The 13,736-nt window shown below is 42.4% G+C and overlaps 1 protein-coding gene across 2 annotated transcripts in view; it reads right to left on the bottom strand.

Annotated features, from left to right (window-relative positions):
* PAPOLA (poly(A) polymerase alpha) overlaps positions 1-13,736 on the bottom strand; it is a 93,271-nt gene extending 79,535 nt beyond the window's left edge. The window contains exon 1 of one of the 2 annotated variants that reach the window (XM_045013933.1): positions 13,153-13,736. In XM_045013933.1, the coding sequence (XP_044869868.1) occupies positions 13,153-13,160 (8 nt within the window). In that variant the 5' untranslated portion in view covers positions 13,161-13,736. The remainder of the gene's footprint in view (positions 1-13,152) is intronic. The other variant, XM_045013932.1, reaches the window with a different exon arrangement.

Below are 13,736 nucleotides of genomic sequence, written 5' to 3' on the forward strand. Positions count from 1 at the left end.
AACTTTAGAGCCTACAAGTCCACTCAGTCATACTTCTTGTTCAGCCAATTGCTCAAACAAGTTTGTTTGCATTTGCAGGAGATAATGCTGCCCGCTTCTCGTTCACAAAGTCACCTGAAAGTGAGAACAGGTGTTCACATGGGACTTTTGTAGCCGGCATTTTAAGGTATTTACATGCCAGATATGCTAAACATTCATATGTCCCTTCATGCTTTGGCCACCATTCCAGAGGACTATGCTGATGATGCTCGTTAAAAAAATAATGCATTAATTAAATTTGTGAATGAACTCCTGGGAGGAGAACTGTAGGTCGACTGTTATACCCACATTCTGCCATATATTTCATGTTTAGTAGTTTTGGATGATGACTCAGCATATGTTGTTCGTTTTAAGACCACTTTCGCTGTAGATCTGACAAAACACAAAGAAAGTACCAATGTGAGATTTCTAAAGATAGCTTCAGCACTTGACCCAAGGTTTAAGAATCTGAAGTGCCTTCCAAAATCTGAGGGGGACAAGGTGTGGAGCATGCTTTCAGAAGTCTTAAAAGAGCAACACTCAGGGTATGTCTACACTTACCATTTAAAGTGCAGAAAGCCCCTTTTTTGCGCTAAAACCATGGGAGCATCTACACTTGTTCATGACTCAGAAGTTTCACTGCAAAAAGAAAACCACCTTCACAAGAGGCATACAGCTCTTACCACTGTTCTTTTTGCGCTGCTGTGAAAGTGAAGACACGTTCTAGCAGTGTAAACATCTTTTGGCCTCTGGAGGATATCCCACATTTCCAAAAGCGACCACTCTGTCCAGCATCTCCGCTGCTCTGATGCACCCACGTCCGCCCCTCTTCCTGTAAGCCCCAGGAAGTTTGAAGCTCCCTTTCCCTTTGTTTGTAGATGTGGCAGGGAAAGCAGCCAGACAGTAGGAGGTTTTCAAAAAGATGCCACGGAAGAAACAAGGAAGCAATGGGGCTCCTCAGACATGAAGCAGGGCAGCACGAGGCACTGAGCAGGGACCCAGAATGCCTTCCACTCACCCCCCTTCCCAAAAGACCTATCCAGAGAGCTGCACTGTGGAACAGCTGCCCTACAGCACTGCTCTCATCAGTGATAGAAGTGCTGGTAGTCTAAACGCTCTCTTACACCTGAGGAATTGAGTGAGTACACAAACCAGTGCTTTGCTTTCATGGGTTCCCTATCACCGGTGAAACTTACAGCGCAAAAACTCTAAGTGTAGACATGCCCTCAGATGCAGAAATTACAGAACCCAAACCACCATGAAAATCAGATTTCTGCTGGTGGCATCTGACTCTGATAATGAAAATGAACATGCGTCGGTTCACACTGCTTTATATTGTTATCGAGCAGAACCCGTCATCAATATTGACGCATGTCCTCTGGAATGGTGGTTGAAGCATGTAGGGACATATGAATCTTTAGTGCATCTGGCATGTAAATATCTTGCGATACCTGCTACAACAGTGCCATGCGAAAGCCTGTTCTCACTTTCAGGTGAGATTGTGAACAAGAAGTGTCCAGCATTATCTCCTGCAAATATAAACAAACTTGTTTGAGCGATTGGCTGAACAAGAAGTACGACTGAGTGGACTTGGAGGCTCTAAAATTTTACATTGTTTTATTTTTGAGTGCAGTTATTTTTTGTACATAATTCTATATTTGTAAGTTCAACTTTCATGATAAAGAGATTGCACTACAGCACTTGTATTAGGTGAATTGAAAAATATTTGAACTGTAAAAAACAAAAGAAATATTATTTGTAATAAAAATAAATATAAAGTGAGCATTGTACACTTTGTATTCTGTGTTGTAACTGAAATCAGTATATTTGAAAATGTAGAAAACATTCAAAAATATTGAAATAAATGGTATTCTATTATTGTTAAACAGTGTGATTAAACGAGATTAATTTTTTAAATGGCTCATCAGCCCTAGTTAAAACAAAATATTCTCAGGCATATTTGCTCACACCATTAGTCCATCCTTCCATTGGGACTGTTTTCATTCATTGTGTTACATGTATCAACAAGTTTGTAACCTCTCTGGGATAGGGTTCTTCTCTTATTTTATGCTTGTGACATGCCTTCCACTTACGGTGCTACATAAGTAAAAGTAATCCTTTTATGATGAGTACACTGTATTACCTATACAACATTCAGACACATACTAAGAGTAGCTGAGATGGCTAAAAGCAAATATCCAATTAAAAACTGTAAAAAACAGGAAACAGAAATCCACATGAGCATCATTTTAACTAATATAGTTAAAATCCTTCTGTTATTAACTCAATGAAAAATGCAATTATTAGCTGACATTCTCTAACAATTCATGTACTTAATGCCTTATTCAATACCCCCATTTACTAAAAAGTGTGATATTCTTGCTTGTGTGAGGAATTTCAGGACTCTGTCCACTGATTTTTCATGAAGGCAGCTCAAAAATAGGAGAGACTTCAAGTCAAGTCTTTTTAAAAAGCCATGCTAATTTAACTAGATAAATTAACACTTGCTTTATAAAATTCAAAAAGGAGCTGATTTGTAATTTTAAAATATTTAACAAAAAAGTAAATCTGTAGAGAAAAAAAGTCCCATGAAAAGGAAAATCCTGTGCAGCCTTAACCATGGAGCTGCTGTCTGCGCCTCCATAATTATAGCAGAGCAACAACTCTGCTAAAGTTATGGTGCAGCATCACTTTCTGTTTAAAGGTGGATTATTCATGGTGCCTTAAAACCCACACATTGATGCACAGTCTTGAAATTTGCTGTGCCTCATGATGATAGTGAGCAGAGCTAATGGTCCAAACATCTAAAATACAGCCTCCGCTGTAAAAAAAACAAAAACAAAAAACCCCAAAACCAATATTTTACAAAATCATGTATTTTTTTGGCTGCACACCTGAGGCTCCAATTATGGTTCTCATCCTCCCAAAACAGAACTCAATTGCTTTGGATTTATTTAGTGTATGGCACCTGCTGCACTTTTGGTGGCCCAAGGTGATATGCTGTGGTTATTGAACCTGAGCTGCATGCATGTGCTGGGAGCTATGCTTAGCAGCTTTCAGAAAAGTTGTCTTGTGCATATTCCTTGCTCTCTGCCTGCATTTAGAGAAGAATTTTTCCAGTGTTCTAAAAACCATATGCAGACTCAGATTTTACTTAAGTACTGCCAAAGAAATTAGCATTAATTGAATAGAGGGAAGAAGAAAGACTTTTGTAAGCAGTTAGAATAATGTAATCATGCTTCTTGAACAAGGGGACCAATGGTGATCAAAGGAAAGCAAACTGTTGGGTTGGCTGGTCAAACAGTTCCTGATACACAGATCCTCTTAACATGAGCTGCTCATAATATTTTCAAGCCAGGAGGGAGGAAATGGTGTAGCTGGGGATTCGGCGCAGGAGGCCTATCACCTCCACATTCTCCCCTCCCATTTGAAGGGTACGTCTACACTACGGGACTATTCCGAATTTACATAAACCGGTTTTGTAAAACAGATTGGTGCGCGCAGCCACACTAAGCACATTAATTCAGTGGTATGCGTCCGCGGTCCGAGGCTAGCATCGATTTCTGGAGTGTTGCACTGTGGGTAGCTATTCCGCAGCTATCCCATAGTTCCCGGAGTCTCCCCCGCCCCTTGGAATTCCGGGTTGAGATCCCAGTGCCTGATGGGGCAAAAAACATTGCCGCGGGTGGTTCTGGGTAAATGTCGTCAGTCACTCCTTCTTGCGGGAAAGCAACGGCAGACAATCATTTCGCGCCCTTTTTCCCTGGATTTCCCTGGCAGACGCCATAGCATGGCAACCGTGCAGCCTGTTTTGCCGTTTGTCACTGTCACCGTATGTGTACTAGATGCCGCTGACAGAGGCAATTCAGCAGCGCTACACAGCAGCATTCACTTGCTTTTGCATGATAGCAGAGATGGTTACCAACCATTCTGTACCGTCTACCTTGCCACTGTAAACTGGCAATGATGACAGTTACCAGTCCTTCTGTGCTGTACTCTCTGCTGCTGTCATAGGTGCCCCTGGCTGAGATCAGCCAGGGGCGCAAAAGCCAAAATTGGGAATGACTTCCTGAGTCAATTCCTCCTTTATGGTATCAAAAAATAGAATCAGTCCTGCCTAGAATATGGGGCAAGTGTACTAGAGATCCAGTGTATCAGAGAACCAGAGAGCACTGTGGGATACCACCCGGAGGCCAATACCGTCGATTTGCGGCCACACTAACCCTAATCCGATATGGCAATTCCGATATTAGGGCTACTCCTCTCGTTAGGGAGGAGTACAGAAATCGATTTAAAGAGCCCTTTATATCGATATAAAGGGCCTCTTAGTGTGGACGGGTGTGGCGTTAAATCAGTTTAATGCTCCTAAAACCGGTTTAAATGCGTAGTGTAGACCATGCCGAAGTCACCACCCCTTCCTCAGCCCCACTCTATTTTTCCTGACTGGGCATTGGGGAAAGATACCTCAAATTCACAGCCACATCCCTCAGGGAAGTGACCACAGAGGGTCTCGCCTCATTCACAGGGTGGGGGAATGAGGCAGCAGTGACTGGGGGAGAGCGAGGACCCTCCCCCTGTGCGAGCTAGTATCCTGGGGGCTCTGGTTTTCGGGGGGAATCCTTGCTCCCTTGTGTGTTAGCTAGGATCTGGAGGGTTATAGACCTTCTCCCTGCATTAGCTGGGATACTAAATGCCCAAAGGAGGAATGATGAGAACACCCTCTGAAATGAATGGAGCAGTTCACATGTCTCAGAGCTATTGTTTCAGGGTGCATTTCCTCCAGTGTGTGTTCCTATTCAGCTGAGAACATCTCACTGAGATGACTAGGTTAACTGCACACCTCTCTGGGCCTCTTATGCTTAAGGCTCTGTGAGAGACAAAAAGGCATCCTTTAAGAAGTGGAAGTTAAATCCTAGTCAGGAAAATAGAAAGAAGCATAAACTCTGGCAAATGAAGTGTAAAAATATAATCAGGAAGGCCAACATTTTTTTGAAGAACAGCTAGTCAACACCTCACAAAGTAATAGGAAACAAAAAATTATATATTATATAAGTACATCAGAAGTAGGAAGCCTGCTAAACAAATAGTGGGACCACTGCACAATTGAGATGCTAAAGGAGCACTCAAGGACGATAAGTCCATTGTAGAAAAACTAAATGAATTCTTTGCATTGGTTTTGGAACAAAAGCAAATTGATAAACTAAATTGTAGTAAGTCACCAGGACCAGATGGCATTGACCCAAGAATTCTGAAGGAACTCAAATGTGAAATTGCAGACTAAACTAAATGTAGTTTGTAACTATCATTTAAATGTGAAATTCTGTACCAAATGACTGGAGGATTGCTAATGTGATGCCAATTTTTTAAAAAATTTTAAAAAGAGCTCCAGAGGTGATCCTGGCAATTACAGGCCAGTAAACCTGACTTCAGTACCGGGCAAACTGTTGAAACTATAGTAAACAACAAAACTGTCAAACACATAGATTAACTTAATTTGTTGGGGAAGAGTCAACATGGTTTTTGTAAAGGGAAATCATGCCTCACCACTCTACTAGAATTCTTTGGGGGTTGGGGAGTATCAACAAACATGTGGACCAAGGGGATACAGTGGATATAGGGTACTTAGATTTTCAGAATGCCTTTGACAAGATCGCTCACCAAAGACTCTTAAGGAAAGTAAGTTGTCATGGAATAAGAGGGAAGGTCCTCGCATGTATTGGTAACTGGTTAAAAAATAGGAAACAGAGGGTAGGAATAACTGGTCAGTTTTCAGAATCGAGAGAGGTAAATAGTGGTGTCCCCCAGGGTCTGTATTGGGACCAGTCCTATTCAACATATTCATAAACTATGTGGAAAAAGGGGTAAACAATGAGGTGGCAAAATTTGCAGATGATACAAAACTATTCAAGATAGTTACTGTATATACTCGATCATGAGCTGGCTCGTTTATAAGCCGACCCCCCGCCCCAAATGGATAAGTAAAAATGGAAAATTTTTATAACCCGTTCATAAGCCAACCCTATAATTCAGGGGTTAGCAAACTTTGGCTCCCGGGCCGTCAGGATAAGCTGCTGGTGGACAGAGATGGTTTGTTTACCTCGAGTGTCCACAGGCATGGAGGTAAATCTAAGTAAACAAAGTGTCCCGGCACGCGAGCTGCTTACCCTGACGGGACAGGCCAGCAACTGGTGGGGATTTTTTTTTTCAGGGGTGGGGGGGAGAGAAGCTGCAAGTCAGGGGAGTAACCCCTGTGACTACCCCCCCACATGACCCCACCCCTAGCCCGGGACCGCCACACTCTTACCATACCATCCCTTCCAACTTCATCTGGGGAGGATGGCTCTGACCTGGCTGGAGCTGCTCCGGCTGGCCAGACCAGGCAGAGCGGCCACAGCATGTTCCAGTGGGCTGGGCCAGGTGGCACAGCTGCAGCGTGCTCCGGCAGGTGCGGCTACAGCCGGCTTTGGGGGGGCAGGGCCGAGCGGCATGGCTGCAGCCTGCCAGCCCCGGAGTGGAAGGACTCTGGCCCCACATCTTCCCTTCTGGCTCTGCTGGCTGTGCTGTCTCTCCTTGCTCCCTCTGTTGGGGGGAGGGCCTGTTTATATCCGTTCATAAGCCAACCCCCTTCTCTGGTGCTGCTCTTTTTTACTAAAAAAATTCAGCTTATGAACGAGTATATACAGTAAGTCCCAAGCAGACTGCGAAGAGCTACAAAAGGATCTCATAAAACTGGGTGAATAGGCAATAAAATAGCAGATGAAATTCAGTGTTGATAAATGCAAAGTAATGCACATTGGAAAACATAATCCCAACTATACATATAAAATGTTGGGGGTCTAAATTAGTTGTTAGCACTCAAGAAAGATCTCTGAGTCATTGTGGACAGTTCTCTAAAAACATCTACTCAATGGGCCACAGCACTCAAAAAAGCAAACAGAACATTGGGAATTATTAAGAAAGGGACAGATAAGACAGAAAACATATCGCTTCTATATAAATCCATGGTATGCCCATATCTCGAATACTGTATGCAGATGTGGTTGCCCCATCTCAAAAAGATATATTGGAATTGGAAAAGGTTCAGAAAAGGGCAACAAAAATGATTAGGAGTATGGAACAGCTACCATATGAGGAGAGATTAATAAGACTTTTCAGCTTTGAAAAGAGACCACTAAGGGGGAATATGATAGAGACCTATAAAATCATGACAGGTGTGGAGAAAGTAAATAAGGAAGTGTTATTTACTCCTTCTCCTAACACTTTAAGCGATGCCCCAAAATGCCAACACCACATGTACTACCACTCTATCCTCACAGATACTGCAGAAGACTTTGGGAACAGAGCACATGAGCACTGTAGGACAAAGTCTAACCCTTCTCTTTGTTAAGCCAAATCTTCATGTTTAGGTGAGGTGCAGCAAACAGAAACTACCTATACCTACCCTGCACTCAAAGAATGACTTATTCCACACAAGCGACCTCAGACTTCAGTGTTACCAACCCTTCACACCCTTTCACTGAAGATTCCTTCTGAGACATTACCCTTAACTAAGCCCTGGAGACTACTGTGACATATGCAATCAGGCTACTGACAATCCCGTCAAAAAACACTACTATGTTTGTGCACCCTTACTGATACAAATTTAAAAAATTCAGTTCGGAAGTGAGGCATACTTTATCTCTTGAGGTATACATGCACATGCCAAGATGCTTCAACTTATCCCTCCAACAATCAATACAGCTATACCTAACACAGTGAACACAGCTGGAGTGCATGCAGATAAATGCTGGAATTCAAAGCTGTGGAACACAACACAACAGCACATTCTTTGAGTCTTTATTCATATCTACTTACTGTAGATTCATAGATTTTAAAGTGACTCCTATATTGAGCCTTGTAATTTGTGATTGACTAAGGCATCTTCCAGTAACATATCCAATCTTGATTTGATGATACCAAATAATGGAAAAACCTACCACTTCCCTTGGTGATTTGCAAACTTTTTCATCACCTTTACTGAACCATTCCCAGTGGCTTTTGCCAGCTCCTGGTGGAAATAGGCAGAATTAAAGTTGCACTGCAGGTGTGGTCATGCCCTAGTTTTCAGATGTTTACATTTAGCCACACTATATTCTGGAATGGCACATGGCCCCACTGGGCAGCCTTAACACTGCAATAACCAAGTTTTGGGGTATTTATCACCCCCATTACAAGATACCAGGTTGCATTCCTGCTCAGAGCACTGTTATAAGCTCCAGAGGAAAAAAAATCTGTCAAACTTCTAGGGAACTCTGCATGTGTCATCAGTATCATATTAGCTTAGAGACAATCACTGGGTTAGTGTCCATATACAAGTGGCAGAGCATTGGAGAATGCTTTCTGTTTGCTAAAAGGTGATAGCTGTAGTAGAATTGAGGTGGATAGAAGCTCTACAAGTCCAACTCATAAATTGGAGTATGCAGCATTAGAAGGACTTAGCAAGAGATATTGCAACAGTATTTTACTTCAGACACACAAGATTATCTTTGGAAAATAAGGACTAGAAACCTGATTTAAAAACATTATGTTCTTCGGAACGCTATTTCCCACTTGGCACTGTTACACAGGATTTGAGAATTCCACTTAACATTACCATATTAAAAAATTACTACAGGACTGAAATTGATATATTAAGAAGGAAAAAAGAAGAAAATTGTGGGGGTGGGGGGGAAAGAATCACATTGCTAGTGCAATTGCTCTGCACTGTGACTATGGCATAATCCTCAATACAGAGACTAGGAAGATAATGATGAACAACTGATTTTTAAATTTTATTCTTGAGAAATAAAGCTTGCCCATTGAGTTAAGACACTGGAACAGAAACAAGCAACTGCATAAAGACAAAACTGGTAAGTACACTTACTTCTCTCCAACACACATACCATCATTCATAAAACACTGATTTCAGCCCATTCACAAATGCAAAATTCTTCCACGCCCAATAAATTCAAACTAGTTTGAATGTGACCTCAACTTACTTATATCATAATTACAAGCTCTTGCTTTTTTTTTTTTTTTTTTTTTTTTTTAAGTAAAAACCACCACAGATCTATACTTTTTTGTACCTGAGTGGTTTAGAAATGATCTTGTGTTTTAGGTAGCTAGATATTATAGTGACCGAAGTGGCATAAAAACTTTAGATTTCTGGAAATATGAAATGAGGATTAATTAATAAAGTTGAGTTTAAGTACAAATAATTTAATTCCAAAACTCACAACTTGAATCAGGTGAAGTCTGACGCAAACAAAGGATCAGCCACTGCCCTCAACCCAAAATGGAGCTCACATTGACAGCAAAGACCATGTACATGTGGACAGTATATATTTGCATTTTTATAGCACTCTCAGTAGCTAAGAGTGACCAGATAGATGGCCCAATGTAAAATAAAAATAAATAATAATAACTGGAGATATACTTATCTCTTAGAACTGGAAGGGACCTTGAAAGGTCATTGAGTCCAGCCCCCCCGCCTTCACTAGCAGGACTAAGTACTGATTTTTGCCCCAGATCCCTAAGCATCCCCCTCAAGGATTGAACTCACAACCCTGGGTTTAGCAGGCCAATGCTCAAACCACTGAGCCATTCCTCCCCCATCTATTTTTCTCTTTTTGTCTTCTTCTGGTGATTTTATCTATTACAATAAAAACATATTTTGACAACTTTTTTGATCATGTAAACATTCACAGGCCAACTTATATTATTAAAAGTGAAAGAATTCTACAAATCCACTTTAATAGCCATTATTCACAGTCCATTCACTCTTTGTATTTCTCATTAAGGATAATAAAAATGAGGCCAACTCGACACCCAGAGATTGCAGCAATTTAAATCAATTTAGAAGCATTTTTATACTGCAATTTCTCTGTGCAGGCCAGCCCTAAGGGAGCCTGTCTCCAGTTTACAGTCAGTTTCAGGTTCTTACTGTCCCAATGTTTCCATTTCAGACAATCCAGAGGCACTCATGTTTGTAAATAGCATTATAACATTTTTTTTAACTGGGGAAACAGCTAACTCTCTTCAGTTTTATAAAAGCTCTCAACAAAATTTAAGTTGAACACATTCCTTTAAACAGCTTTCACCTTCCACCCCAGAAACAGTATCACAAAAGTGATGGATTAAGTGACAGCCATATATCCCTAAAACACAAGTGTTTGTGAGGCTTAATGCTTATGAGGCTGGATCATCAAATCAAAGAGGCTATATAACTTTCAGCTAATAGTATTGCAAACAGAATCCCAGTTTGTATCTTGGTGTTTGAGAATGCCTTAAAATAAAAATAAACATTCTTTATGTTGAGTTTTTGTTTACTGAATTTTGGTTTTTTTAGTATTACACGCTTTTGTATGTTCTCACTCGAAAGAGTTATAATTCTTGGGGCAAGGGAAAGTCTTGTGTCTGGATGTATAGGGTTTCCTGGAATGGAAGCAAAATCCTGATTGGGGTCTCCAGGCGCTATCATGCAAAACTAAAAGAAGATCTACAAGAAGTTCATAGAAAAGTTAGGGTGACTCTACCTACACATGCTGACAAGTAACAGAGGGTAGCTGTGTTTGTTGTTTTTGTGGTTACAGACTAAGAGTCCGGTTCAATGCAGAAGTGAGGTTTTTTTACTCACAAAAGCTTACGCCCAAATAAATCTGTTAGTCTTTAAGGTGCCACCAGACTCCTTGTTGTTTTTCTAACTACACACATTCTGAAAATGGACTGAGTAGCAGTGACTGAGCCAGTGGTGTATGTGTGTGTAAGAAATCTACTAATGTTAAATGCAAGTAAACATTTTATTTTCCACTTGGCATGAAGGTTAATGCCTATTTGCATTCAACAGGAGGAAAGCATAAGTATCAAGGGGAAAGTAGCATGCTAAGTTTTCAAAATAGTGAGAGATTTTAACTAATGCCACTACTGACCTAAAAGAAGTCAGAGGTACCACTTTATAAATTCAGAGATTAACTAACATTATTGATTGCTTATATTGTACCAGTTTGTTTGGAGTCATGGCTGTCTAATGAATTTTAAATTCCCAGTAATTCCCCAGTCATACAAAGCACCAACCACTACAGGGATTTTTAATGAATAAAACTTGTCAGTCTTTTCTAATTAGATAGAGTAACAAATTCATTTAAGAGATCAACAGTGCAAGTTTTTTAAATTATGATTTGTAAAATTACTAACACTTCCTAAACAAACTATATAATAATGTATTACAACAGTCCAACTGTACCATGCAATACATTAAATTCCTTCATTTTCTATTTAAAAAAAGTTCTCAGGATGGAAACCAGTATGACAAGTTCAATCTGGAAAAGATTTTACAATATCAGAGTTAAACCCTATAAATAAAAAAAAACATGGTAATAACCTAATAATGTATATAATTTCAAATTTGTACTATATGTGAAAGAGTTTGGGACTCACCTACTCACAGGCCTACATGTGCAATGGTGCAACTTTAGAATGGAGCCACAAATGGAAAAGTAGGTACAAAAAGAATTACTCACCTTAATTTCATTTTCTCGAGATATAAAACCCACTATGGAATTATCTACTGTATACGAGACCCATGCTTTTTTGCAGTCTTTTTATAAAAGCCTTGCAAAAAAATCTTATAATGTACACCCCCAACCAAATATATTCAGCCACTCTTATCACAATGACAGTAATGAAAAACACTGAATATTAACTCAAAAAATGTATATCCACGACACTCAAATAGTAAAAAAAAAAAAAAAAAAAATAGCCTTGGTGTGTTCTGTTTCCTCACTGAACATCCCTTCATTTTTATGCTGTCAAAATCCTAGATGACTTCAAGCTCTGTGGGACATGGACTGTATGTATATTATGTTGTGTTTGTTCATTGTGCACAAGGGCGGGTTCTGGTCTACAACTGGGGCTCTTAGGCACTACCATAATACAAGTAAATAATAAAACTAACATTTGTATAGTGCTTAGCACAGTGGGGTCTCCTGACTGGGGTCTTTACATGTTACTACAATCAAATTAATGTCACAGGAATACAGTGTTGCTCTTTTGAAAAAAACAACCTTGGAATTTAAAAAGTGCATGTAGTTCCTTATTGAAATCTGAATCATGTCTTTCCTCAATACTATCAAAAAAATCTTGTGTAAACCAACATGCCTGATCTTTCAAAAATATTTAATTAGCCGCCCATATTGAGGTATCCACTGAATTTAGACAACTGTAATGGGCCTATGCCAAACAAGAACCTTCAAACTACTAAAAGGAAACAAAGGAATGCAAAACTTCATCTGTCTCTTACACCGTCCCATCATTAAGCAAGGCTGCCAAACCTGCTGCAAAGAAAGAGCTACCCAGAGCACCAGTCCTAGTTGTTCCAAAGAACTGTAGCCAAGAGATGCAAAACCCCACTGTTTTTCAGAGCTGGAATGGTGGTGGGAAGTAGAGAGAGAAGAGTACGACGGACTACTAGCTACTAGCTTCCACAGGGCAGGGGGCGCTAATGTCATGGGTTTACAGAGTAATCTGAACTGAACAGCCTTTTTCCAGTCTAGTAAAGGGATTGGAGAAACATTTGCAGGACACCGGATTAGTCCGAAGGAAGCACACATTAGAAATGGAGGTAAAAGGGGCAGCCCTTCCACGTGCATCGCTTCTGTGGAAGAGGCTCCCTGAAGGCCGCGCTTACCTCCTCGTTGTGTGCGGGGGAGGAAGGCAGGCGTGCGGCCCCCGCCGCGCGGTTGCTTGAGCACGGAGGCCGCGCGGCCCCTCACAGTGGAAAGGAGGCCGGCTACAGGGAGCCCTGGCAGAACAATGTACGGGCTCTTCCAGAGTCTGCCAGGGGGCCGGTGCTGCACGGCTCCTTCAGCCCTCCCATCCTATCATAAGGGAGCTCGGAAAGATCAGAGGCCAAAGGGAGCGAAGCCCGGGAAGCTAAGAATCCGCGGCCCCTCAGGCTGCGGCACCGGAAGAGTCTTGTGGCCTGGGAAAGGGGGAAGCCCGAAGTCCCGCTACGCAGAGGAAGGGCTTGGGGGAGCGAGCCAGCCCCCGAGCTGGAGGAGAAGGCTAAGGGGAAACAAGGCCCAAGCCTTCGAGACACCCTGCCGGGTTCCAACTTACAACGGCATCGTCTCTCCGGCTCCCCCGCTGCCGCCGCCTCTTCTTCGTCCCCCTCCTCCTCCCCCGCTGCCGCCTCCGGACCGGTTACTCGTCCCGCCGGGAAGCGGAAGCCGTGAGCATGATATGGGCCGGAGTAGGGCCCTAGAGGGAGGAGGGAGCTGTTCGCTGGGCCGAGCCGCTGCTGCCGCCGCTTCTCCTTCCTCTTTCCCTCCGGCCTCCTCCTAACATGGCGCCCGGGCGCTACCACAGCAACGTTCTAGAACGGGGGCCTACGCAACGACGCGCCCCCCTCGTACGCACGACACGCAGAGCCGCCGGCGCATGCCCACTACACGCGCGGCTGGCCGGCAACACGGGATTTGTAGTTCTAGGCAGGGAGAGCGGCGGTGGGTTTTGAAAACAAAGTTCTAACGGCCGCCAGGAAGGGGAAGGAGACGCGCACGCGCAGAAGAGGCAGAGAACACAGCTTTGTGGGCGATTCCGGGGGCGGGGGGAAGCTCCCGGTGAGCCTGTCGTTCTGTTCCCTTTGAGGCCAGTGTGGCCCTCGCCCCCCGAGGCAGGGAAGCCCCCTCAGGGAGGAGCCT

Source organism: Mauremys mutica, chromosome 4, assembly GCF_020497125.1.
Source record: "Mauremys mutica isolate MM-2020 ecotype Southern chromosome 4, ASM2049712v1, whole genome shotgun sequence".
Lineage (NCBI taxonomy): Eukaryota > Metazoa > Chordata > Testudines > Geoemydidae > Mauremys > Mauremys mutica.